This window comes from Megalobrama amblycephala, linkage group LG18 (assembly GCF_018812025.1).
Source record: "Megalobrama amblycephala isolate DHTTF-2021 linkage group LG18, ASM1881202v1, whole genome shotgun sequence".
Taxonomy (NCBI): Eukaryota; Metazoa; Chordata; class Actinopteri; order Cypriniformes; family Xenocyprididae; genus Megalobrama; species Megalobrama amblycephala.
Window position 1 is genome coordinate 27457028 of NC_063061.1, and position 25563 is coordinate 27482590.

The window sequence follows — 25563 nt, forward strand, 5'->3', positions numbered from 1 at the left end:
CAAGGATGTTTCAAACTGAATGTTAAATCTATTATGGAAAAACCTTGCATTATTAAAAAGTCTCTGAATAAACATTTTGGCTGGAAAAGTCTTTTTAAAGCTGATTGTAATTGTTTATGACTGCATTCTGAGCATATATATATATGCTAGAGAGAATGAAAAGTATTTAAACATAAAGAAAACAGAAAATGGACAAAATTGGGAAGATTTTCTAAAGATTCAATAAATTAAGTTTTTTTTTTTTTTTAAAGGTGCCCTAGAATCAAAAATTGAATTTACCTTGGCATACTTGAATAACAAGAGTTCAGTACATGGAAATGACATACAGTGAGTCTCAACCACCGTACGTAACAGTCGGGATCATTGATATGTATGAGCCCAATATTTGCATATGCCAGCTCATGCTCAAGGCATTAGACAAGGGCAGCCAGTATTAACGTCTGGATCTGTGCACAGCTGAATCATCAGACTAGGTAAGCAAGCAAGAACAATAGCGAAAAATGGCAGATGGAGCAATAATAACTGACATGATCCAATACTGACATGAATATTTTTAGTGATATTTGTGAATTGTCTTTCTAAATGTTTTGTTAGCATGTTGCTAATGTACTGTTAAATGTGGTTAAAGTTGCCATCATTTCTTACTATATTCACGGAGACAAGACTGTCGTTATTTTCATTTTTAAGCACTTGCAGTCTGTATAATTCATAAACACATCTTCATTCTTTATTAATCTCTCCAACAGTGTGTAATGTTAGCTTTAGCCACGAAGCACAGCCTCAAACTCATGTAAACATCCAAATAAATACTATACTCACATGATCCAACGCATGCATGCAGTATGCATGATGAACATCTTGTAAAGATCCATTTGAGGGTTATATTAGCTGTGTGAACTTTGTTTATGCACTGTATTATAGTCGAGAGCTCGGGGGTCAGGGAGCGTGAGATTTAAAGGGGCCGCAGCCTGAATCGGTGCATAGTTAATGATGCCCTAAAATAGGCAGTTAAACAAATTAATTTAAAAAATCTATGGGGTATTTTGGGCTGAAACTTCACAGACACATTCAGGGGACACCTTAGACTTATATTACATCTTGTAAAAAGTGGCTCTAGGGCACCTTTAACAAATGTTCAAAATAAAACCATTATCTACTCAAAGACTTATAAGCACACATGTATTATGTTGGTAAATATAAAAAAAGTGCAATAAAATTTCATTATGACATTTAAATATTTTATTGGTCCAAGAATTACACTACGAAAAACGGACTAAAAATCCAGGTAAAACACCTAAGGGAAATCAATACGGAAAAGTGCATTGGGCCCTCAAAAACGACAGAAAAATGTCAGCTATGTCCCGCTCCCTCTGTCTGCCGGGTGACCTTTCACCTTGTCTATGATAATATATGTACAGCCTGTGGCGACGTGCCTATGAATATCACATTTCTTAAAGCATGCAAGATATGCAAGGAGGGGTCCGAGTGACATTGGATGATAACACAGTAGACGCACATCTATAGCACTTTCTTTCTCACCTGCCCACGCCAAAGAATTAAGTTACTGCTAAGAGGATTTGATGGATGACGGATTAAGGATGAATGTTGTGAGTGGGGAAAAAACCCACTTATATAATAATAATAATAATACAATACATAATAAATCCATAATACACTGAGACAAAACTCACATGTATATGTATGATTCATTATATTAACTTATATTTGATGCTGATGTGTCAAAATGTAGTTAAAGTAATTATATTTGTATTAACTTTGTATTAAATATACAGAAGTACTACCTATTTAACTATAGAGTTAAACTTTTTAGGAGGTGTTGGTTCCAAGTATTTTTTCCATTCATTTCTCCCATAGGGATTTCAAAAAAGTCTTCATTAAAGCATTTTAAGCCATGAACCAAACCAACCAGCTACGAGGGGAATTATAACATTACAAACTTTGATTTGAAGCAAAAATGTTTTTGAAAATCAGACAAAAATACAAAGGTACAAGACTGTGTAGTAGTTAACAGGTATAGTAATGGGAAGAACTACAATCCCATGAAGCACTGCAAACAGCAAATTTTTAAATTTGCATTTAGGGTAAAAACAGCAAATTTATCATTAAAAACAATGGAATTTAAGAATTTTGAGAGTGTAAGGAGATCATTCGCAGTGCTTTATCTGAGTGGGCGGAGCTAATAAGATCTTTGGGAGTGTTTTGCATGTTTCAACTCTCTGATTGGTGGAATTTTCTGTACCACATCATGGGTAATGTACAGTAGATTTTCCACCACAAATTTGTGCTGTTCATTTAATCTTAGAAACATTTAAAATGCAAAAACACATCTTAAATGGGAAGGTCTAAGCTAGTTTAAAGTGGTTCCCCTGCCTGGCCAGCTGAAAAGTGCTCAAAAACCCTCTTAAATCAGACAAGCAAATGAGCTCCAGTCTTTTATTTTTTGTATGCATGGCATCAACCAACTGCAAATTAATCTTCAAATGAATTTGTATTAATAACTAGTAGAAGTTAAATCAGTTGCAATTAAACAATGTACCTGGATTTAAAGCAGTGTTGCAGACTGAAATCTGAGTCTGACACAAACAAACATTAGTCTAACTTGGCCTGTTTGTGATTTTCTCTACATTAGGACCATCCTGGCAGGGAGTCGAAGCTAAATGTGAAATAAATTGCCATGCAAATTACCAGCGATCAAGCCAAAGAATAACGTCTGAACAGTTGGCGGTAAACGAGAGGACACGACTCGTTCTCCACTGCGAAGACACACAGGCAGCAGCAAGAGCATAAATAAACAGCAGAGCAGGGCAGCCACGACCTTCAGACAGAAGCCCCTGGATTCCTTTCAGTCACCCTCGGACCCCCTGATGAGAGCCGTCCAGTTAAAACACTGATTAACTGCTGCTGTTATTCTGTACGGGTTCATGTCTTCAGAGAGCCAGAGAGAATCAGAACTCTTGTGGAAAAACAGAGCAATTTCAAAGACAAATAATGTTTTGTTTCATATTTTATAATAACGTTCATTAATCATAATATTATCATCTCAGTAAGCAATGCTAAATTAGTTGAACTAAAATGTGCATCAAATATTGATCTGTTAACCATGATATAGTCTTTTGTTTTTATTACATTACACGCGTGAGCTTTCCAACAAAATTACGTAATGCGTGTCACATCACAGAGTAGTGCAAGATGAGCATTTGTGGTTAAAATGTATATGAATTTTATTTTATTTTTAGAAAATGACTTATCATTTCACTAGATAAGACCCTTATTCCTCAGCTGGGATCATGTAGAGCCCTTTGAAGATGCACTGAAACTGACATTTGGACCTTCAACCCATTGTACTCCGTTGAAGTCCACTATATGGAGAAAAATCCTGGAAAGTTTTTCTCAAAAGCCTTAATTTCTTTTCGATTGAAGAAAGAAAGACATACTGTAAACATCTTGGATGACATGGGGGTGAGTAAATTCAGGAAATGTTAATTCTGAAGTGAAATAATCCTTTAATTTGCATGTTGCTATTTTTTATTTGTTGGGAGAGGTAATTAATAAAATAAATCTGGAACTGTATTAACATCCTCTTTGTTTCCTGTTAGATCCATTTAGCTGTCGGAGCCAGTACGGCTGTACTGTACAGTATAGACCCAGAGTCCTGTGGTTGCAGTAGCTTTTTGACCCTGACTTTGACATTCATCTTCAGAATGAGATTACAGCCCTCGTAAATCTCAAGGGTTCACAACCTCCATGTTTTATACTGCACACTGTTTTCTAGAAGTCACCTGGTCTTGCCAGTGCATGTGATGGAGTTGTTATGCGCTGTAATTAAGTCATTCTAAATGTGAGAATAATAGTTTGCAGCAGGAGATTCAACGATCACTCCATTACGCTCTCATTTATGTAGGTCAAAAAGGAAGAAAGACAGACAGAAAGAAACAACTAAGCAATGGAATAAATGAACAAAGTAACAAATGCATAAACTAACTGAACAATGAACAAGAAAATGAATGAATGGAGGAACAAAGGAAGGCATGAACTGAAAAAAGAACAAACAAATGAGAAAGAAAGAAAGAAAGAAAGAAAGAAAGAAAGAAAGAAAGAAAGAAAGAAAGAAAGAAATGGAGGACTGAATGAACCAACAAATAAACAACCGAACAAACAATTGAAAGAAAGAGAAAACGAAAGAAAGAACTGACAAAAATGGAGGACTGAACAAACAAATTAACAAGTGAACAAACAATTAAAAGAAAGAAAGAAGTATGGAAAGAAAGAAAGAAAAAAAGAAATGGAGGACTGAACGAACCAACAAATAAACAACCAAACAAACAATTGAAAGAAAGAGAAAATGAAAGAAAGAACTGACAAAAATGGAGGAATGAACAAATTAACAAGTGAACAAAGAAAGAAATATGGAAAGAAAGAAAGAAAGAAAGAAAGAAAGAAAGAAAGAAAGAAAGAAAGAAAGAAAGAAAGAATTTACAAAAATGGAAGAATGAACGAACCAACAAATGAACAAGCAAACAAACAACTGAAGAAAGAAAGAAAGAAAGAAAGAAAGAAAGAAAGAAAGAAAGAATTTACAAAAATGGAAGAATGAACGAACCAACAAATGAACAAGCAAACAAACAACTGAAGAAAGAAAGAAAGAAAGAAAGAAAGAAAGAAAGAAAGAAAGAAAGAAAGAAAGAAAGAAATGGAAGACTGAACGAACCAACAAATGAACAAGCAAACAAACAACTGAAGAAAGAAAGAAAGAAAGAAAGAAAGAAAGAAAGAAAGAAAGAAAGAGGACTGAACAAACCAACAAATAAACAACCGAACAAACAATTGAAAGAAAGGGAAAAAGAAAGAAAGAACTGACAAAAATGGAGGAATGAACAAACAAATTAACATGCAAACAAACAACTGAAGAAAGAAAGAAAGAAAGAAAGAAAGAAAGAAAGAAAGAAAGAAAGAAAGAAAGAAAGAAAGAAAGAAAGAATTTACAAAAAATGGAAGACTGAACGAACCAACAAATGAACAAGCAAACAAACAACTGAAGAAAGAAAGAAAGAAAGAAAGAAAGAAAGAGGACTGAACAAACCAACAAATGAACAACCGAAAAAACAATTGAAAGAAAGAGAAAACGAAAGAATGAACTGACAAAAATGGAGGACTGAACAAAAAAAATAAACAAGTAAACAAACAATTGAAAGAAAGAAAGAAAGAAAGAAAGAAAGAAAGAAAGAAAGAAAGAAATGACAAAAAAGGAGGACTGAACGAACCAACAAATAAACAACCAAACAAACAATTTAAAGAAAGAGAAAATGAAAGAAAGAACTGACAAAAATGGAGGAATGAACAAACAAATTAACAAGTGAACAAAGAAAGAAATATGGAAAGAAAGAAAGAAAGAAAGAAAGAAAGAAAGAAAGAAAGAAAGAAAGAAAGAATTTACAAAAATGGAAGAATGAACGAACCAACAAATGAACAAGCAAACAAACAACTGAAGAAAGAAAGAAAGAAAGAAAGAAAGAAAGAAAGAATTTACAAAAATGGAAGAATGAACGAACCAACAAATGAACAAGCAAACAAACAACTGAAGAAAGAAAGAAAGAAAGAAAGAGGACTGAGCAAACCAACAAATAAACAACCGAACAAACAATTGAAAGAAAGAGAAAACGAAAGAAAGAACTGACAAAAATGGAGGACTGAACAAACAAATTAACATGCAAACAAACAACTGAAGAAAGAAAGAAAGAAAGAAAGAAAGAAAGAAAGAAAGAGAGAGGACTGAACGAACCAACAAATGAACAACCGAAAAAACAATTGAAAGAGAAAACGAAAGAATGAACTGACAAAAATGGAGGACTGAACAAAAAAAATAAACAAGTAAACAAACAATTGAAAGAAAGAAAGAAAGAAAGAAAGAAAGAAAGAAATTACAAAAAAGGAGGACTGAACGAACCAACAAATAAACAACCAAACAAACAATTGAAAGAAAGAGAAAATGAAAGAAAGAACTGACAAAAATGGAGGAATGAACAAACAAATTAACAAGTGAACAAAGAAAGAAATATGGAAAGAAAGAAAGAAAGAAAGAAAGAAAGAAAGAAAGAAAGAAAGAAAGAAAGAATTTACAAAAATGGAAGAATGAACGAACCAACAAATGAACAAGCAAACAAACAACTGAAGAAAAAAAGAAAGAAAGAAAGAAAGAAAGAAAGAATTTACAAAAATGGAAGAATGAACGAACCAACAAATAAACAAGCAATTGAAAGAAAGAAAGAAAGAAAGAAAGAAAGAAAGAAAGACCGAAAGAAAGAGTGAAAGAAAGAATTTACAAAAAATTGCACAGAACGAAGCAACAAATGCACAAGCAAACAAACAACTGAAAGAAAGAAAGAAAGAAAGAAAGAAAGAAAGAAAGAAAGAAAGAAAGAAAGAAAGAAAGAATTTACAAAAAATGGACTGAACGAACCAAGAAATGAACAAGCAAACAAACAACTGAAAGAAAGAAAGAAAGAAAGAAAGAAAGAAAGAAAGAAAGAAAGAAAGAAAGAAAGAAAGAAAGAAAAAGTTCTCGGTGGATGATTCTGCAGGTGTTCTTTGAAAACACAGTTTCAGTTCTTCATCTGCAGGTTTCTGCCCATTGAACTCTGACTGACTCCCACTCATATCTGTGAAACAAAAACTCTCTCTTTCATGACCTTCATGACAGAACACAAGCCACTAGATACAAACTATTCCAGAGCTATTCCTGGAGAAAGAGAAGCTCTTCAACGCACTTCAGTTTTCAGGTTTTCAGCATTAGCTTGACTTTTCCTCAGTTCCTCATTATTATCCTGATTCACTGGATGTCAGTGAGTTATAAATAAATTAGAAGTTGATAAATAAAGGATCAGTGAGTAAACAGTGGTCCAGATGGGGAAATGATTAAAGATTATGAGGCAGGAGCCGTTTTCTGTCTGGTTTGGAGTTATGAAACAACACTGTCAGTTTAGTGTTTGTTTTCATTTGCTTTTCCAGAAAAATCTGTGTGAAATTTGTCATGCTGTGGTATGATCATCATGCATTGCGAAACCAGGTCTGATATTTCATTCTGGTGTTCACTGGCCGGTGAAGTAATTATTCACATTATTATGACAGTAGATTTGTCTGAATGATAGAGAAACGTATTATGAGCTGTTGGACTGCAGCAACAGATGGAGCAAATTTGAACCCCACATATTAAAACTTTCAAGAAAAAAAGTTTTAATTAACAATCCAATTTTGCCTTCATGAGGTACTTTATTTTCTTTCCTTGGTCTGAAATCCAAAGCAACAGGCCTGTGAAATTGGAAAGGAATCCTAATACTACACTGTGGAACCTTCGAAATTAACATTTCGACCTGACTGAGAGATAATGTCATTTGTGTTGATAGGGCTGCTGTATCGCTCAAAAATGAATCCAAGAATGTGTGCTGACTCTGTATGTGAATCAGTGAGCCTCGTGTCAAATTATATCCCAAAAGCCATGGTACTACACAATGGTACACAAACATCTCTATCTCTTCGAGTTACATAGATACCAGGTGGGGACAAGTGATTGTCTTCATGAGAGAGTCAGTCATCTGTTCATTCAACCGATTTGTTCAAAAAAGAGTGAGTCACTGAATCATTTTCTAAACCGATTCCTTCAAAAACACTAATGCTGTATCTGAAATCACACGCTGTATAGTAGGTACTACATTTGGCTTTAAACTTAAGTTTGAAAGAAAGTATGTTCTATATGGTATGAATGTGAGTACTACATCCACCATATTGTCATTGTCATGTGACCTACGCCGTCTAGTCGCTTCACCACCATTCACAAATCCTTTTCCCGTGGCCTCATGGGATAGTAAAGTGTGCATTGAATGCGCACCTTAGAATCTTGGCAGAAATAGTGGGTCATCCAGGTACATTTCGCCTACTGTTTTTCAAATACTATGTACTTGGACATACTACTCTGTTGATGTGCTGTTTTTCGCAAGCTAAATAGTAGCGACGTATTTGATTTCAGAAGCAGCATAATTCATTCAGGAACAAAAGAAATTATTATTTTCATGAGTGAGTCATTGAATCATTTAGCAAATTAGTTCAAAACACTGATTCAATTCAAGAATGAAATGAGTGACTGTGTTTGAGTGAGTCATTAAATCGTTCACTGAAATGATTCAAACAAAATTGGTGATTCATTCAGGAACAGTTGCTTGGAGATGCGAGCTATTTCTGCTAGCGTAGCACAAAAAATAGTCAAAGATTTACGATATTTTGTGTAAAATGTACGTTTCTCAATATTAGCTTATCAGTTTAACAATATCACTTATCAGCCAATTAAGATTAAATATTCAGAACAACATTGCTCTTGCTCATGTGATTATATTTATCGGCAGACATTTATTATAGATGCTCGTTTCTGTTTTAGATTTTAGATTAATCTTGCTATCATCTACTGCTAACTGAAAGGAATAGTGCTAAAGATTTAGGGTTGGGCGATGTCCCCTAAATTGGCAGTTGACGATGTTTACAGTAAAACATTGTGATGGACGATGATATCGTCGGGGGTGGGGGGGGTGTATTTAAATTTTTCGTTATTATATAATTATTATTCATTATTTTACTTTATTACTTTATTTATCCCTTTGACGCGTACGATCACACCGGTGTGATTAGAACGTTCAGTGCAGTGCATCACGTGATCAATTGCCAAATTCAAATGTGCGTGTGCGCTTTGGCTGGCGCTAAACCAGAGATGCACGCGCGCAGCACTTTTCATATATCACAAATATGCAGTGTTTTCCATCACATAATGTTTATTTTAGGTTTCGGATGTTTAAATACATATAAGATGTTGTGAATCCAACAGAACCTGCGGCACAAACTAACATGGCGACGCCCATAACGTGTATAGCTCAACTAACGCAGTCATTATAAAGTTGTTTAAACAGCAAAACACATCCACTTTCACATATTTGACAATCGGAATATCAGATATTTCATGTTATAGTTAACAAATTAGTGAATATTTTGAATAAAAAAGGAAAACTGAAATAAAAGCAGATCATCAGTCATACAGCGCTGCGGTGTGTGACATGACAAACAATGACGCGTCACCATGGAAACAATAAAGTGATACGTTCTAAATAACAGTCGCCTTGAAAAACTCACGCTGGGGGGTCAGCCAGAATATTTTTAACTTACGTGCGAAAGGGTTATTTTATTTCCCAACTAATGACTCATCCGAGCTTTCCAATAGGTTGCACGTGAGGGGAATAAAAGGGGCGGAGCGGGGCGGGGGCATGGCATCACGATGGTGTCTCTCCATCGTGATGTCGGTCAGCCATCACGATGGACGATGATATCGTCCATCGGCACAACCCTATAAAGATTATGACAAATATTTAAAGGGGACCTTTTTACAAGATGTAATATAAATCTCTGGTGTGTCAAGTTTCAGCTCAAAATACCCCACAGATCATTTATTATAGCTTGACAAATTTGCCAATGTTTGGGTGTGAGCAAAAACACACCATTTGTGTGTGTCCCTTTAAATGCAAATGAGCTGCTGCTCCCGGCCACCTTTCCAGAAGAGGGTGGAGCTTTAACAATTCGCGCTTCGGCAGCTCAACAACAACAAAGCTGGAGAATCTCACGCTGCCAAAATGATGATTATCAGTAACAGGGTTCAGCCTTACATTGTTCAAACTGGAGTCGACACTGATGGAGAGACTCAGGAAACTGGACGTTTCTGAATGGTTAGTGGATAAACTTATGTAGTTGCTGTGGAGTTGATTCAACTGATCGACTAGCATGTGTCGTCATGTTAATCTTTTGTGCAAATCCAGCGTTGAATTGACCCTCGTTTGTGAAGCAGTCTGGGGTAAAATGACAGCATTGTTAACAACACTCTACTACAACAACTCTTCTTCTTCTCTAAAGCAGCCCAACATGGCCTCACTCCCTTTGTTGCGTGTTCCCGGAGGCAAGGTTTATGTAAATTCTGGGGTTTGTGATGTCACTAACCCGGGAAGAAGCTCGTTGTCCCTAAAAAGCGTTTTCTGTAAAAGAAAATTTCCCTTTGCATTGAACTTTGAGTGTCGTAACTTTGCAGATGTTGTATATGCTCAAACAGCAACATTACACACTACTAAAGTTAAAAAAAAGTGAAATCATAATCAAGGACCCCCTTAAGCATAACAACATTGATTTGACTTTGACAAAAACTATTGGCTTTAGTTTTTAGTGTCATTTATTTTTATAGATGAAATAGTATGGATTCTTCCTTTTGCCCATAATTTTAATATCATTGCATCCCTAACAATAAACATGCACAATTATCCAGCTGTTAAAAAGGTTTTAAGTCCAAATTACATGATAGAAAAACCAAATTAATAGACGGCAAGAGAACTGAATTGAAATTCAGTCCATGTTATCCCCACACAAAACACTCCCATCTGTATTTATGAAAGATGAGAGGAAATTAAATGCACTTTTAACAACCCTCTTTTATGAACTGAGCTTTACAACATTACTTCCAAAAAGCCTTTTTCAAGGACAAGTGATTTCATGGCCTATGCAGCAAAAAAACCATGCTTAAAATATTCCAAAATACTGCTGAGATGAACAATGGAATAAACGGGATAAAGATGATAAAACGCTACTGTATGGAAAAGTGCACGTAAGCAAGGAATCACTCCTAAACGCCTCATCTAAGACTGACACGCTGAACAATGGCTCAGGTTTTTCACAGTCCGCTGGCAGGACAGTTGGAGACGTGCTGCGTTTCCAAAGAGCTGAAAACATGCTATAAATCTCTGTTTCTGCTGTTTTCTGGCACAGTGCACACACTCTCACGGCTCTCTGCTGGGGATACACAGGACAGGATGGATTTCTACACACAGGCCAAAGAAGCCTGTAATACCTGGAGCTATTCATTAGCATTTCCATTCATCTCAACTGCAGTAGCCCAGCTAGCGTGTGGGATTGTGATGATATTGGTGAAAGATACAACGTGGCATTTACCTCCATCACTAATAAGAAGAACGTGATGACAGGGTCAGTAGCAAGTGATGTGTCATATTAATCTACTCCGCAAAAAGGCCTTATTCATGCAAATGCCACAATGTCACCATAGATTAAGGTCCAAGGCTCTGCAATGCTTCTCAAAGTACAATTACAAAGACCTAAAACTAACTTTTGGCCTTCTACAAGGTCACAAGTCTGCGAAACAAAGACAAAGTGTGCTCACGTGCTTCATCAAACAAAGATGACAACAGACAGTTCGTTCCAGTGCAGAAGGTAATGCGAACGTCACGGTAGAAATCAGATGCACACCACGTCTACTAGCAATGTAAAAGCATGCTTAATGCTCCTCTATTTCATCACTTAGGGCCCTATCATACACCCGGTGCAATGCAGCGGCAGGCACGACGCAAGTGTTTTTTGCTAGTTTCAGCCCGAAGCAGTTCTCATTTTCACATCCTGCACCACGTTGTTTAAATAGCAAATGTAAAAGATAATTATTGTGTCCATAAAGATGTGGGATCCAGCTTTAGTGGGATCCAGCTTTTCCCGTAGATCCATTTCCTAGCCAGAGAAGTGTTTAGTTTTCCTTGCAAATTCCGCCATGTAGATAGCGAATCTGCCATGGCACGAGCACAACTGGCTTTTAAAGGGAATGGGAGATGAGACTCTGATTGCACATTACGCCCAAAACAAACCGATTACTCATTAAGAGAATAGGGACAACCCTTTTAGACCATGCACCGGGTGCGCCTACCATTTTCCCCATCCTTAAACTAGCACTAGCGCCGTGTGCTTTAGACCATGCGCTTAGATCGTTAAAATAGGGCCCTTAAACTTAAAGTCACCATGAAATCAAAATTTACGATTCTTGTTTTTTATGGAATATTGCAGTATTTGTTATAAATGATTTATCCATGCACATCATTATTTATTTATTGTATTATATTTTATTGTATTATTATATTTTATTTTATTATATTTTTATTGTATTATTTAATTTAATTTACTTTTATTTAATTTTATTTTATTTCATGTGCCCTCATAATCAGTCTGCCAAATCCTATTAATCTGTAAAAAATTATAATGTAAAAACCTGTCACTTGGTTAAATTAACCATATTTGGTGGAAAATTTTAAATATTTTAATGTGTAGCGTGTAAATTAGTGTACTCAAATATTTCAAGTTAAGAACAATAAAAACGTACAAAAAGTAAATCTTACTTAAACTTTGAGTTTCTTAACTTAAAAAAAAAATTCTCATTCACCTTTTTTAAGTTCTGACAACTTAGGGTTTACAGTGAAGTAAATAACTCATTTGATTTGCAAGAACTCAAAATAAAATAGTTAATTAACTAAATATTTTTATATTTTTAAGTCAAATCAAAATGTGTGAGTTAGCTAACTCAGTACTTCAAGTTAGGAGCAATTAAAATGCATGAGTACTACAAACTCAAAACTTGATAGTTCTGCTTACTTAAAATTGAGAACATCATAACTAAAAAAAAAATGATTTAACTGATGACCTTAATTTTTTGAGTAAGCCCAGCTTATTTGGGTTTACGGTGAACCTGTGAACAATCTACGTATATGCAAGTTTTTGGCCATGTTTTATAGACAAGCCACTTAGGATGAAAAAAGATAAAATAGCATATTTTGGAAGGGCAATTAGCTTGGTATATTATCACTTAATGAAATAATACCACCATATGCAATCCCGTAATACCTGAAACACTGTCATTGCATTTAATAGTATACACACTGTATATATGCATGCTTCAGCAGACTGATTCAAACCTGTAACTTCTGAGTTTGTAAGTTTGTAAGTGCTGTTACCACATTTCCCGGGGGCAGTCGTGGCCTAATGGATAGAGAGTCGGACTTGTAACCCAAAGGTCATGGGTTCGAGTCTCAGGTCCGGCAGGGATTGTCGATGAGGGGAATGAATGTCCAGCACTCTCCCCACCCTCAATACCATGACTGAGGTGAGACCCTTGAGCAAGGCACCGTACCCCCAACTGCTCCCCGGGTGCCGCAGCAATGGCTGCCCACTGCTCCGGGTATGTGTTCACGGTGTGTGTGTTCACTGCTGTGTGTGTGCACTTGGATGGGTTAAATGCAGAGCACAAATTCCGAGTATGGGTCACCATACTTGGCCACATGTCACTTCACTTCATTTCATTTCCAGCTATTAGAAAGCAGATTTCTGTTTAAGTAATTTATTTACATTCAAACTTAGGTGTGTATGTTATCAGAGCGTTCCCTAGAACTCAACAGGAAGCATCGCTGTGGTTCTGTTGCTCCTTAAGCACTCATCTGTCCTCAGTGATTCATCATCCACCGCACGAGAGGGACATCTGTGTTTTATCTGAACCCTTTCCAAACACAACTAGAGCCCGAAGAGAGAAAGACGAGTGTGATCTGTAAACTAATTACAGCAGGTGGCAGATCCAGCATCATTCATCACTAAACTGCATTTGGGAAAAAAAACTAATAACGCACAAACTTTTATAAAGACGGATCTATTAGCTACCTGCCTAGAAGATTTATAAAATAACATTGTTAACAAATACAAGAGACTGTTCAACAGAAATGACACAGACTTCCTGTGATTTGTTGCATGTGTCTAGAGCAGGATTCAGCTGTGTTTGTCAGCGAGGTGCCCAGTGTTGATCTGTTCTCATTATCTCTGATGAATGTCTTTGAAGACCTCTTCTCAGCGAATGAGGTCATTGGGGTCCCATCATAAAAAAACTAAAGGAAGACTGTATTGCAAAAACAGACATGGTAAAAAAAGAAAAAGAAAAAAAGAAACGGTTTCTCCTTACCTGGGATGACTTCAAATAGGAACTTTCCGCTTTCCTCCCCATTGCTGGGATGTTCAGTGACTCTGTTGCCAGGTAGGAAAATGGTGCCCTAGAGGAACCAAAAAGAAAAAAAAAAAATTAAAAAATAGTCAGACACAAACTGCTGAGGAAAGCAAGACATACAAGAAAAATAAATCACAGTAAGGCAAAAGCTCAGATGCATTGGAGAATAGAATAGAATTGTTGGACTGAAAAAAAATTGAAAATGTGAAAAATTCCTTGCTTGAGACTTACTTTTCAATTATACATTTTGATTTAGATTTTGATTAAGTTTGATTTAATATGCAGAATTAAAAACTAATAATATAAAAAACACATTTTTAAAAAACTTAATATATTTTATATAAAATACATAAAATAAATAAATATGTAACCGCTGCTGAAAATCCAGCTTTGACATTACATTAATAAATTACATTTTAAAATATATTCAAATAGAAAAATAAATACATGCTAGTAATAAAACATTAAATAAATGCAGCCTTGGTTAAAGAGACTTCTTTCAAAAACATAAATAAACACAATCAGACCAGTAGTGTATTAAATATTTAATATAATTAATATAATATAATATGATTAAATAAAAAATATAAATAGAAACATTTTATTTTATAAAAAAGTGAAACATTACTATATATATATATAGTAATGTTTCACGTTTTAGAAAATAAAATGTTTTTATTTAAATTTTAATTTTTATATATATATATATATATATATATATATATATATATATATATATATATATATATATATACATACACACACACACACACACACACATACACACACACACACACACACATACACACACACACACACACACACACACACAAACACACATAAATATATTTTGTTAAAATCTAACATTAAGTCCAGATGTGCCCAGAGTGAAAGGCAAAGAGATGAGAAGTTTCCGTGCTGGAAACCATCTCATCATCTGGGCATTAGTTGGAGCCAGAAGCCAGAAATCAGCAGTACTGCCAGTTCAGAGGTTACAGATGGATCTCTTGGGGGTCTGTATGACAGAGCGCAGGCGGCATTAGAGTCGACAAAGCTCTTGTTATTAAGCAGAAATCGGATCCTAAGCAGCACTGTGACTGCTGTGGCATTATAGATCAGTGTTTGACACGCTAGATGAACTGGTGCTTTAAATAGACCTAACATCAGTGCACTACACGGGCCATATTACCACCACCAGAGGAAGAGTAAAGCACCCTGATTTCCCCATTGCTCTCATCTGTCTGTCTCTTTATCCTCCTGGTATATATATATATATATATATATATATATATATATATATATATATATATTATTTTTTTTTATTTTATTTTTTTTTAAGGTAAATATTTTCCAGATAATATTTACATACAGTTTTTACATTTTTATATTTATAGTATAAATTAGTCTTTACAGATGAAATTAAATTGCTGCCTACATTTTAAGAAGGGGTCTTATACAGCATATAGGGATCTACAGTATATCCAAAAAAAGGACATGATTATTATTTTGTACCCTAAATAACCATCTAAACGCCTAAAGGGAATTTCCCACCATTTTACCGCCAGGTGTTACTTCATCCTTCTATTTCAATTACAGAATCAAGATACAAATGACTGACAGTCACACATGGTCAGACGGCACAAAGAACGCCATTGAAACAACACATGTTGAGCGATGTTTTCATATAGATCTTTATAGTAGCATTACAGTACGCACTAGCACACTGGGGTTATTTATGGTATGCAGGGTAACAACTGCAGAGGTCTAAAGTAGTCACCTTTGAGAGAGAGTATTTCATATCTGTGCTACAGTGGGGTTTAAAAGACACGTTTTCATTGGGAGAGAGAGAGAAAACATAGCTCAGTTACATCCTTATCAAATATCAGTGCATATGTTTAGTATCCAGTATCTCGACATGCCTGGAAACACTGAGAACATTTAGGATTCAGAGATTTAAGAGGGATACTTAACATAGCAGCTGATACATTATTCAAATCTATGCACTACAGCTTCGGTTACAAAAAGCAAAAGCAATTTATAATGTTACAAAAGATTTATATGTCTAATAAATTCTGTTCTTTTGACTTTTCTTTTGAAAGAATCCTGAAAAAAAGCATCTCAGTTTCCAAAAAAATATCAGGCAGCATAACTGTTTTCAACATTATCATAATAAGAAAGCAGCAAATCAGCATATTATTCCTGAAGGATCATGTGACACTGAAGACTGGAGTAATGATGCTGCAAATTCAGCTTTTTTCATCACAGAAATAAATTACATTTTAAAATATATTCAAAAAGAAAACAGTTATTTCAAGTTGTAATAATATTTTAAAATATTACTGTTTTTACTGTATTTTTTGATCAAACACATGCAGCCTTGGTAAGCAAAAGAGCCTTCTGTCAAAAAACCCACATTTTGAATGGTAGTGTATGTCTAAATAGTATAATATTTATACGTTCAGATTCCTGACTGTAAATATGAGTGATATAGTGAGGTCTGCATTAATAACGAGTGGGTTTTCTTAAAGAAATCATAAACATGCAGCAGTGTCCATAAATGTCACAGGCCAGTTGTCTTTTTCTAGACTTCATGGAGTCTTTAAACCATTAGGATCGGTTTACTATGATATAAGACTCAGTAAACAAGACCTTATAAAAAAATACTTGGTCTAGAGATTGTAGGCTTCCTGTATGTAAGTGCTGCCTGTCATGGTAATACGAGTGAAATAAGTAAGAAGCAGCCACATATGACGATCATTACACAATGACCTCTTTCCCCCGGGGTTTTAAAGTCTCTCTGCATGTGGTGCAGTGACTTGCTTCTGTTAAAACATCATAAACCTTTACGAGATCAGAAAGCGGGATCCTGCTGACAGTACATTCCTGATGAAGTTGAACTCGAACTTCTTAAACAGCGGAAACTCTACCTGCCGCCCCCATGAGGAACATTGGTGGAGCTCATGAAGATAGCACACATTTCAACCCACAATGAGGCAGGTCACCAGTTTGATGTGGGCAGCGGTTCCTGTTTTAGAACTGGAGGCTGAAGGGTGGGTTGCTAAAGACATGGGCTTTTCAATTATAAGGCATTTTTGTTGCCCCCAGAGGGCCTCCATGTGGAAAACATGGAAAGACACATCATCAAAAGGCCGGGAACAAAACCCCAGCCCATTCCAGAGCAGTGGAACCATTCGTCTCCTTGTCACACTTCTTTGCTTACTCTACACTAAGTGACGTGAAAGAATTAATATTTGCTTTGGTGAACAACAACAATGATCATGATGTATGTATATATAGTGGAGTACATCATGGGATTACTCATGCAAGCCAACTTTCATATAAAAGCTACATTTTCACTGTACTATTCTGGGGTGCGTTTCCCGAAAGCATAGTAAGTCCCATTGAACTCTATTGGTAACGACGGAACTTGCGACCATAATTCGCTTTGGGAAATGCACCCCTGATCTACATTTGGCCAAAAATAACTTTTGTTTAAATAAGCAGTTTATTTTTATATTTATAGCAGTTTACAGTAGATTTTTGTTTACCACAGTAAGAACGCATTGAACTAGGGACCTGCGTGGGATGGATTTTTCAGTCCCGCGCCTGCCCACAGGATTCTGTCCCACTCCCGCAAGATTCTGTCCCGCTGCCGCAAAAAAATTCAGCATAAAAGTAGCCTATAGCCTATAGATTTCTGTCAAGTACATCCATGAAATGTACTTGTTATGTAGTTATGTGTCGCCACAACATCCCAGCATAAACGCTCCTGATAAAACATTTGTTATTAAAGCATCAACATTCACAAACCACAGTTAGTTTTACCCGAAAAGCAAGCAGCTGATGGTTTGGTATGGCAGAATGCACGCAAAGAGCGCTTCCTTTTTAATGACTAAAAAGCTGACATCTCAGTTCATCTCAGTTGAAACTGTCTTTACTAACTGATAAAAGACTATTTATTAGGTGCACTGAAAGGAATAATATTAATATACATCATCTGTGCACGAGGTAGTGCCATAAAAACATCAGCCAATCGTTTACGCAATCATCGCTTAAACGATTGGCCCTCTGGCTTGTCAATCACTGCCATGACGTTCCTTGTGAGAGACGTGCGCGGCTGCGCGCTCCAGTAACTTTCCACACTCCACAGGCGCCGCATGCAATGTTTTTGTCAGGAGACAGGAGTAACAACTGCAGATTATGAGTTACCTGCGGTGAGTCCGACATAATGAATCCATTAACACGACACAGCGAATGCCGGTGGTAAACACTCGTGTTCCAATACTCGTGCACGAGTTTTGGGAGGCGTTCCCTCGAATTGAGCTGTGAAGGAGGGGGGTTGTTCTTACGCATGCGCTCATTTCAAAAAACTCACTAACAGTCTTTGGTTTCTCAGTCGACGAAAAGATCCTCTTTAGCACCTTTAATGTCTACACTTTGTGTGTTATAATAATAATAGGATTTGTGAGCACGCAAATTTCAGCACTGCATAAAAACTCCTGCTTTTTGAGCGGTGAGAGGATTCTAACATAAACCCCACTGATTGCCGTCTCAGAAATCAACAGAAATGTCTGTGATTGGCTTCATTGCTCAACACTGCAAACACATGTTATAAATAGAATCTCTCATGCTTGTGGCTGTAAATCATTTTTATTTTATATTAGTTGTTCTTGTTGCTTTTGTGCAATATATGAATAACAATTTATTAGTTTTTATATAGGCCTATTTTATGTTTAGATATTTCGATTTTGCGGGAGTCCCGCAAATCATTTTATTCTCCCGCAACCTGCACACACGAGCGTCTTACTGCCCGCGCCCGCACGCGCCCATCAAATGTTGTCCCGTGCCGCACTCTGTTACGTTGGGTCTCGCGGGAGTGCAGGGCAGCGTTTCCCAAAAGCCTTGTAAGCCTAAGTTGATCGTAGCTCCATTGGTTTCAATGGAGCTACGATCAACTTAGGCTTACGAGGCTTTTGGGAAACGCTACCCAGGTCTCTACATTGAAAGCTATTGGACTGTGCTACTTTTCCATTGTTTTTGTGAACCTGCGCTAGACTGATGTGTTTGACCGCTCGCGTCTTTTGCAGCATGACACAGCATTCTTCTAAAAACGCAGCGCTCAAGTTAAAATAACTTTTAAAAAATGCGCCTTTAACCCGAAAAAATGCATTCTGTGTGAATGGTCTCTGAGACTATGGACAAATAAAGCTTCCTAATCGAGTTGTCTATTAAATCGGACATGTTTGCTAAATATTTTTGACTCTTCAAATTGCTTTTCTTAAGGCAAATAGCTATTAAATAGATGATGTTTAAATTCTATAACATTTTGTAAAAAAAAAAAAAAAAAAAAAAAAAAAAAAAAAAAAAAAAAGACGTTTTTGTAGAACTGCGAATAAGATATTACATTTAACAGTTATTTTAAATTATTAAAAATGAACTTTAGGTCAGATAATGCCAAACTTAATCAAAATGTAAAAACAGATGAAATGACCATTCACAATTAAATATCCAATACTCAGTGTTGGGGGTAACGCATTACAAATCACGCGAGTTACGTAATCAGATTACTTTTTCAAGTAACTATTAAAGTAATGCATTGCTTTTTTTGCATTTACCTCAGCCTGAGGCATATTCATTTCACTTTTGGTGTGAAAGGACCTTTACATTTGCAAAAAAACAGAACCTTTTTGTTCTAAAAACAAACAAAAAATAACACAAAAGTAATGTAAGGCATTACTTTCCATATAAAGTAACTAAGTAATGCAATTAGTTACATTTTTAGGGAGTATAACGCAATACTGTAATGCATTACTTTTAAAAGTAACTTTCCAATACCAACCAATACATATAGTCGTGATATCTTTCTTATCCCAATGACCAATGCCTATTTAAGTAAAATGATTTTATATTTGTATATTTTAAAAAATATAACTGAAAAAAAAATTTGTATATTTTATATATATATATATATATATATATATATATATATATATATATATAATGATTAAATACATTAAATTAATCAGAATACTCTGCTACTTTTGAATGGCCATAAATGGAAAGACTTCTTTTTTTTGCCCACAGACTGATGTAGTTACCAATCCTACTGGTCAAACCTTGAATTCGCATGGTCTTTGCTTTGGGACAGCAGTTCATCTCCCAGCAAGGTGTTGCACCTCGCTGACCTCTGGAGACCTGGCTGTTTTATTATGTCCTCATTAACACCTCAAGCCAGACCACAACGGTTCATACTTTGACACAACCAACCAGAAATATACTGCAAAGACAGATCAAAGAGACTACCACAGGCCTTCTGGGTGAACTGGACAGCACAGGAATGGAAACTGTGGGAAGAGGAAATGAGACATCGGGTCTATCGCCCCAGAAAGCTGTGCTACGCTGAGCTGCGGCAGAAGTTAGCTTAATATCATCTCAGGAATTTCCCTTCCTGCTTGAGAAAAAAAAAAAAAAAAAAAAAAAGTAGAACAAAGCAAAAAAAATTTTTGTTATGTCACTAGTGTTTATCTTTAATTAGATTTCAGTCCCCATGGTGCCAAAATGAAGTTAGATTCTCAGAAACTTGCATTACACAGAGCCAGCGGGTATGTGGGAATCCCCCATAGAGAGACAAAAATCTAGTTCCAGATCGGATCAGAAGAGCTGCTCCATTTGTTTATCAACCAGCGGAGATTGATGGTGGAGGACCAAAGGCAACAGGCTACAATCCAGTACTTAGGCCCGAAGTCCTAAACGGTCCCATGGAATTAATTAAGGGAAAGCCATTTGCTGTGGAATGGTCCCATTAGGTGCACATTTGAACATTTAACCTTGACTTTTTCTCAGAGGGTTGCCCTCACATCTTGTTCATTAGTGGCCCCTGTTTGTCCTGCAGCACTTTTTCCACACTTAGAAGCCTCATTCTCTATCCTTTCTTTCTTTCTGCTTTTTAATATGCAGTCTTTTGCCTGCAGCGAGTACGAGTGCAACAAATGTGCCTGTATACAGGTGAAATCAGCTGTTTACAATGCAAGTACACTTCTCTTTTGCTCGCAGAAAATGTCAGGACATCCATGGACTGAGAATGATTTAACCTGAAATTACACTTGTCTTTTTTTTATTAATACAGATTCTTTTTGCCTCTAACATATTCGCATGTAATATACTATATGTGTAGAAAGATTTAATGTTTATAACAACAGCAATCTAATATTTAAAACATTTAAAGTAGCGTTATGTTGCACGAGTAGTGTTTGTCCATCCATCTGTTAGTGCTCCTCAAGCATGTTTTTCTGCCAATGTAGACCAAACTCTGTACTAAAAGCGCCACTGCACTGCTACAGAATCTACAGCGATATCTGTATAGTTGATTACAGAACGAATGACTCAGTGAGCCCGTTCTTTTTAGTGAATCAGAAACATACAGCCCAAGCCACATGGTTCTTATGAACCAGCTCTTTTTAGTGAATCAAAAACATACAGCACAACAGTGTGATATGATTCTAAACAAATAACTCTTATGAACCGACTCTTTTTAGTGAATCAAAAACATACAGCGCAACAGTGTAATATGATTGTCTGAACTGACTGCTCTTATGAACCGGCTCTTTTAGTGAATCAAAAACATACAGTGCAAGTTGCAACAGTGTAATATGATTCTGAACAAATAACTCTTATGAACCAGCTCTTTAGTGAATCAAAAACATACAGCGCAAGTTGCAACAGTGTAATATGATTCTGAACAAATAACTCTTATGAACCGGCTCTTTTCAGTGAATCAGAAACATACAGCACAACAGTGTAGTATGATTCTGAACAAATGAACCGGCTCTTTTTAGTGAATCAAAAACATACAGCACAATAGTGTAATATGATTCTGAATGAATTGCTTTTATGAACCAGCTCTTTTTAGTGAATCAAAAACATACAGACAACAGTGTAGTATAATTCTGAAGGAACTGCTCTTATGAACCGACTCTTTTTAGTGAATCAAAAACATTCAGCACAAACAGGGTAATACGATTCTCAACAAATGACTCTTATGAACTGGCTCTTTTTAGTGAATCAAGAACATAAAGAGCAACAGTGTAGTATGATTCTGAACAAATGACTCTTATGAACCGGCTCTTTTTAGTGAATCAAAAACATACATTGCAACAGTAGTATGATCCTGAATTAATTACTCTTATGTACCGACTCTTTTTAGTGAATCAAAAACATACAGCACAAAAGTGTAGTTTGATTCTGAAGGAATTGCTCTTACGAACCGCCTCTTTTTAGAGAATCAAAATATACAGCGTAACAGTGTAGTTTGATTCTGAACAAATGACTCTTATGAGCTGGTTCTTTGTAGTGAATCAAAAACATAAAGCTCGACCAGAGTAGTAGCCTATGATTCCCAAACGAATTACAAAACATACAGTGCAACAGTGTAGTATGATTCTGAATGTACTGCTCTTATGAACCGGCTCTTTTTAATGATTCAGAATGAAATGCTCCTTAGAACCGACTCTTGTTAGTGAATCAAAAACATATAGTCCAAGTAATACGATTCTCAACTAATAACTCTTATGAGCTGGTTCTTTGTAGTGAATCAAAAACATAAAGCGCGACCAGAGTAGTAGCCTATGATTCCCGAACTAATTACAAAACATACAGCGCAACAGTGTACGATTCTGAACGAATGACTCTTATGAAGTGGTTCTTTTAAATGAATCAAAAACATTCAGAGCAACCAGTCTCACAAAGTCAATTTGCAGAACCATTACCATCCTGACAACTTTCAACTCAAATATATGCCACTTAATGAACTATTAAAAATAAAATCTTCCACAGAGTAGCCGCAGGTAAACATCATTACTCTCACAGCAGTTTGTGGTTGTCTAACAGAAAACAGGTGGGAAATTAGCTAGTTTGCCAAGAGTTTAAATCAAAAACTAATTCTGAAATGGACAGCATCCATCTAGCAATTTTGATTGGTCACAATTGAGTTGCATGCCAAATGTGTTTCTCTGTTTGTTTAAATTTGTTCTGTGCCACTGAGGAGGCTAAACCTATTACTGGCAGTAATATTATAAATGCCCACAATGGCAGACCTGATAAAATCAGGTTTGGCGTCTGGTGTACCTGTAGATAGGGGGGTCTGCCCACAACCAGACTGCAGCAGTTCAGAAATGTGATTAACCTCAACTTTCCATTACCTACATCCTGACCGATGTACAGTTTTCCCCTGTGAGATGCTCTATATACAGTATCTGGAAACAGAGATATATAGGCCACATAGTCTGTGTATGTGTGTGTTTGTGTTTGTGTGAGAAAAGGTGTCTTCCTGTGTTCAAACTGAAATCAAAATTAATGGGTTTTTTTTTTTTTTTTTTTTTAAATAAGCCTCTTATGCTCACCAAGGCTGCATTTACTGTATTTGATCAAATTCAAATTCAGTAGTATTGTGAAATATTATTATAATTTAAAATATTTTTATTTTTATTTTAATATATTAAAATGTAATTTATTCCTGCAATGGCAAAGTTGAATTTTCAACATCATTACTCCAGTGTCATCAGTACTTCAGTGTCACATGATCCTTCAGAAATCATTCTAATATGCTGATTTGCTGCTCAAGAAACATTTCTTATTATGTCTTATTATTATGTTGAAAACAGTTGTGCTGCTTCATATTTTTGTAGAAACCATGATACATTTTTAGGGGTTCAAGCACGTAGTGGAACGTAATTAGATATTTTCACCAAACACAGCACACCTTTTGTGGTCGCGTGAAAAAGGGCGCGGCGACTGGCCACTTGATGGCGCTATAACATCAAAAAAACAACAACAACAACAAAAAAAAAAACATTAAAACGGCTATAACTACTTCACCATTAGTCCGATTGACTTTAAAATTGGCATGCAGTGTCTTTGTCCGAGGTGCCATGATTGTCTAGGAGGACATTGACGCATCTCAAAAAACATGTCCACCATCGGCTAATGAATCTTGAGCAGATATCAGACAAGGTTAAAGGAGGCTGATCAGAACGAAACTTCTGAACCCTAGAGGCCTGTGGGAAATTCAAAAGAAATGGGCCACTGAGGGCCGCCTTTGCATTTTTCACGTGCGTAAAGGACGCACACGTCCACAACATTCATATCACATCCCAGACAGCAACATAGTGTCCACATCTGATACATGTGGATTACATGCGGACCAGATGTGGGCCGGAACTGGGCCGACACTATATTGCTGTCAGTGATGTTAGGACTCCTCATTCTGAGCAACTTTGCCTCAAGGACCGCCACTGACCGTTCGTTAACCAACTTTAGATTTTCTATTGTAAATACCTATATTGGCTATAAATGGTCTTTTCCATCTATGATCGAGATGGTTACAGGCTTGCTGATTAAAACATAATAAATTTTAAAGGCTTAAGGCTTAAAGGCCTTAAAGCACGTGAACCCCGATAATTGCTGCTCGCAGCTATATTTTTAGATTATCATTATAAAAGTCTTTACAGTCACTTTTGATCAATTTAATGAATCCTTGCTGAATAAAAGTATTCATTTCATTAAAAAAATCATACTAGTGTAGTGTACTGTATATACAGGTGCTGGTCATATAATTAGAATATCGTGAAAAAGTTCATTTTTTTATTGTAAATTATTTTTAAAAATGAAACTTTCATTTATACTAGATTCCCTACATGTTAAGTAAAACATTTCAAAAGTTTTTTTTTTTTTGTTTTTTTTTTGTTTTTGTTTTTTTATTTGTTGATTAGAGCGTACAGCTAATGAAAGTCCAAAATCCAGTATCTCAAAATATTAGAATATTTACATTTGAGTTTCATTAAATGACCATCCCTACAGTATAAATTCCGGGTATCTCTTGCTCTTTGAAACCACACTAATGGGGAAGACTGCTGACTTGGCAATGGTCCAGGAGACAATCATTGACACCCTCCACAAAGAGAGTAAGTCACAGATGGTCATTACTGAATGTGGTGGCTGTTTACAGAGTGATGTATCAAAGCATATTAAATGCAAAGTTGACTAGAAGGAAGAAATTGGGTAGGCAAAGGTGCACAAGCAACAGGGATGACCACAAGCTTGAGAATACTGTCAAGTAAAGCCGATTCAGACACTTGGGAGAGCTTCACAATGAGTCAAATGAAGCCGGAGTCAGCGCATCAAGAGTCACCACACTCAGATATCTTAAGGAAAAGGACTACCAAGCCACTTCTGAAACAGAAACAACGTCAGAAGCATCTTACCTGGGCTAAGGAGAAAAAGAACTGGACAGTGAACAGTGGTCGAAAGTCCTCTTTTCAGATAAAAGTAAATTTTGCATTTCATGTTGAAATCATGGTCCCAGAGTCTGAAGGAAGACTGGAGAGGCACAGAATCCAAGCTGCTTGAAGTCTAGTGGGAAGTTTCTGAAGTTAGTAATGATTTGGGGGGGGGGGCGTGATATCTGCTGGTGTTGGTCCATTGTGTTTTATCAAGTGCAAAGTCAATGCAGCCATCTTCCAGGAGATTTTGGAGCACTTTATGCTTCCATCTGCTGACAAGCTTTATGGAGATGCTGATTTCCTTTTCCAGCAGGACTTTAGCAGTGCAAAAACCACTTCCAAGTGGTTTGCTGACCATGATATTACTGTGTTTTA

At 36.1% G+C, this 25563-nt stretch overlaps 1 protein-coding gene across 3 annotated transcripts in view; it reads right to left on the bottom strand.

Moving 5' to 3' along the window:
* arhgap24 (Rho GTPase activating protein 24) overlaps nucleotides 1-25563 on the bottom strand; it is a 143871-nt gene that overhangs the window by 76367 nt on the left and 41941 nt on the right. For all 3 annotated transcript variants that reach the window (XM_048166793.1, XM_048166794.1, XM_048166791.1), the window contains exon 3: nucleotides 13871-13958. In XM_048166793.1, the coding sequence (XP_048022750.1) occupies nucleotides 13871-13958 (88 nt within the window). The remainder of the gene's footprint in view (nucleotides 1-13870; nucleotides 13959-25563) is intronic.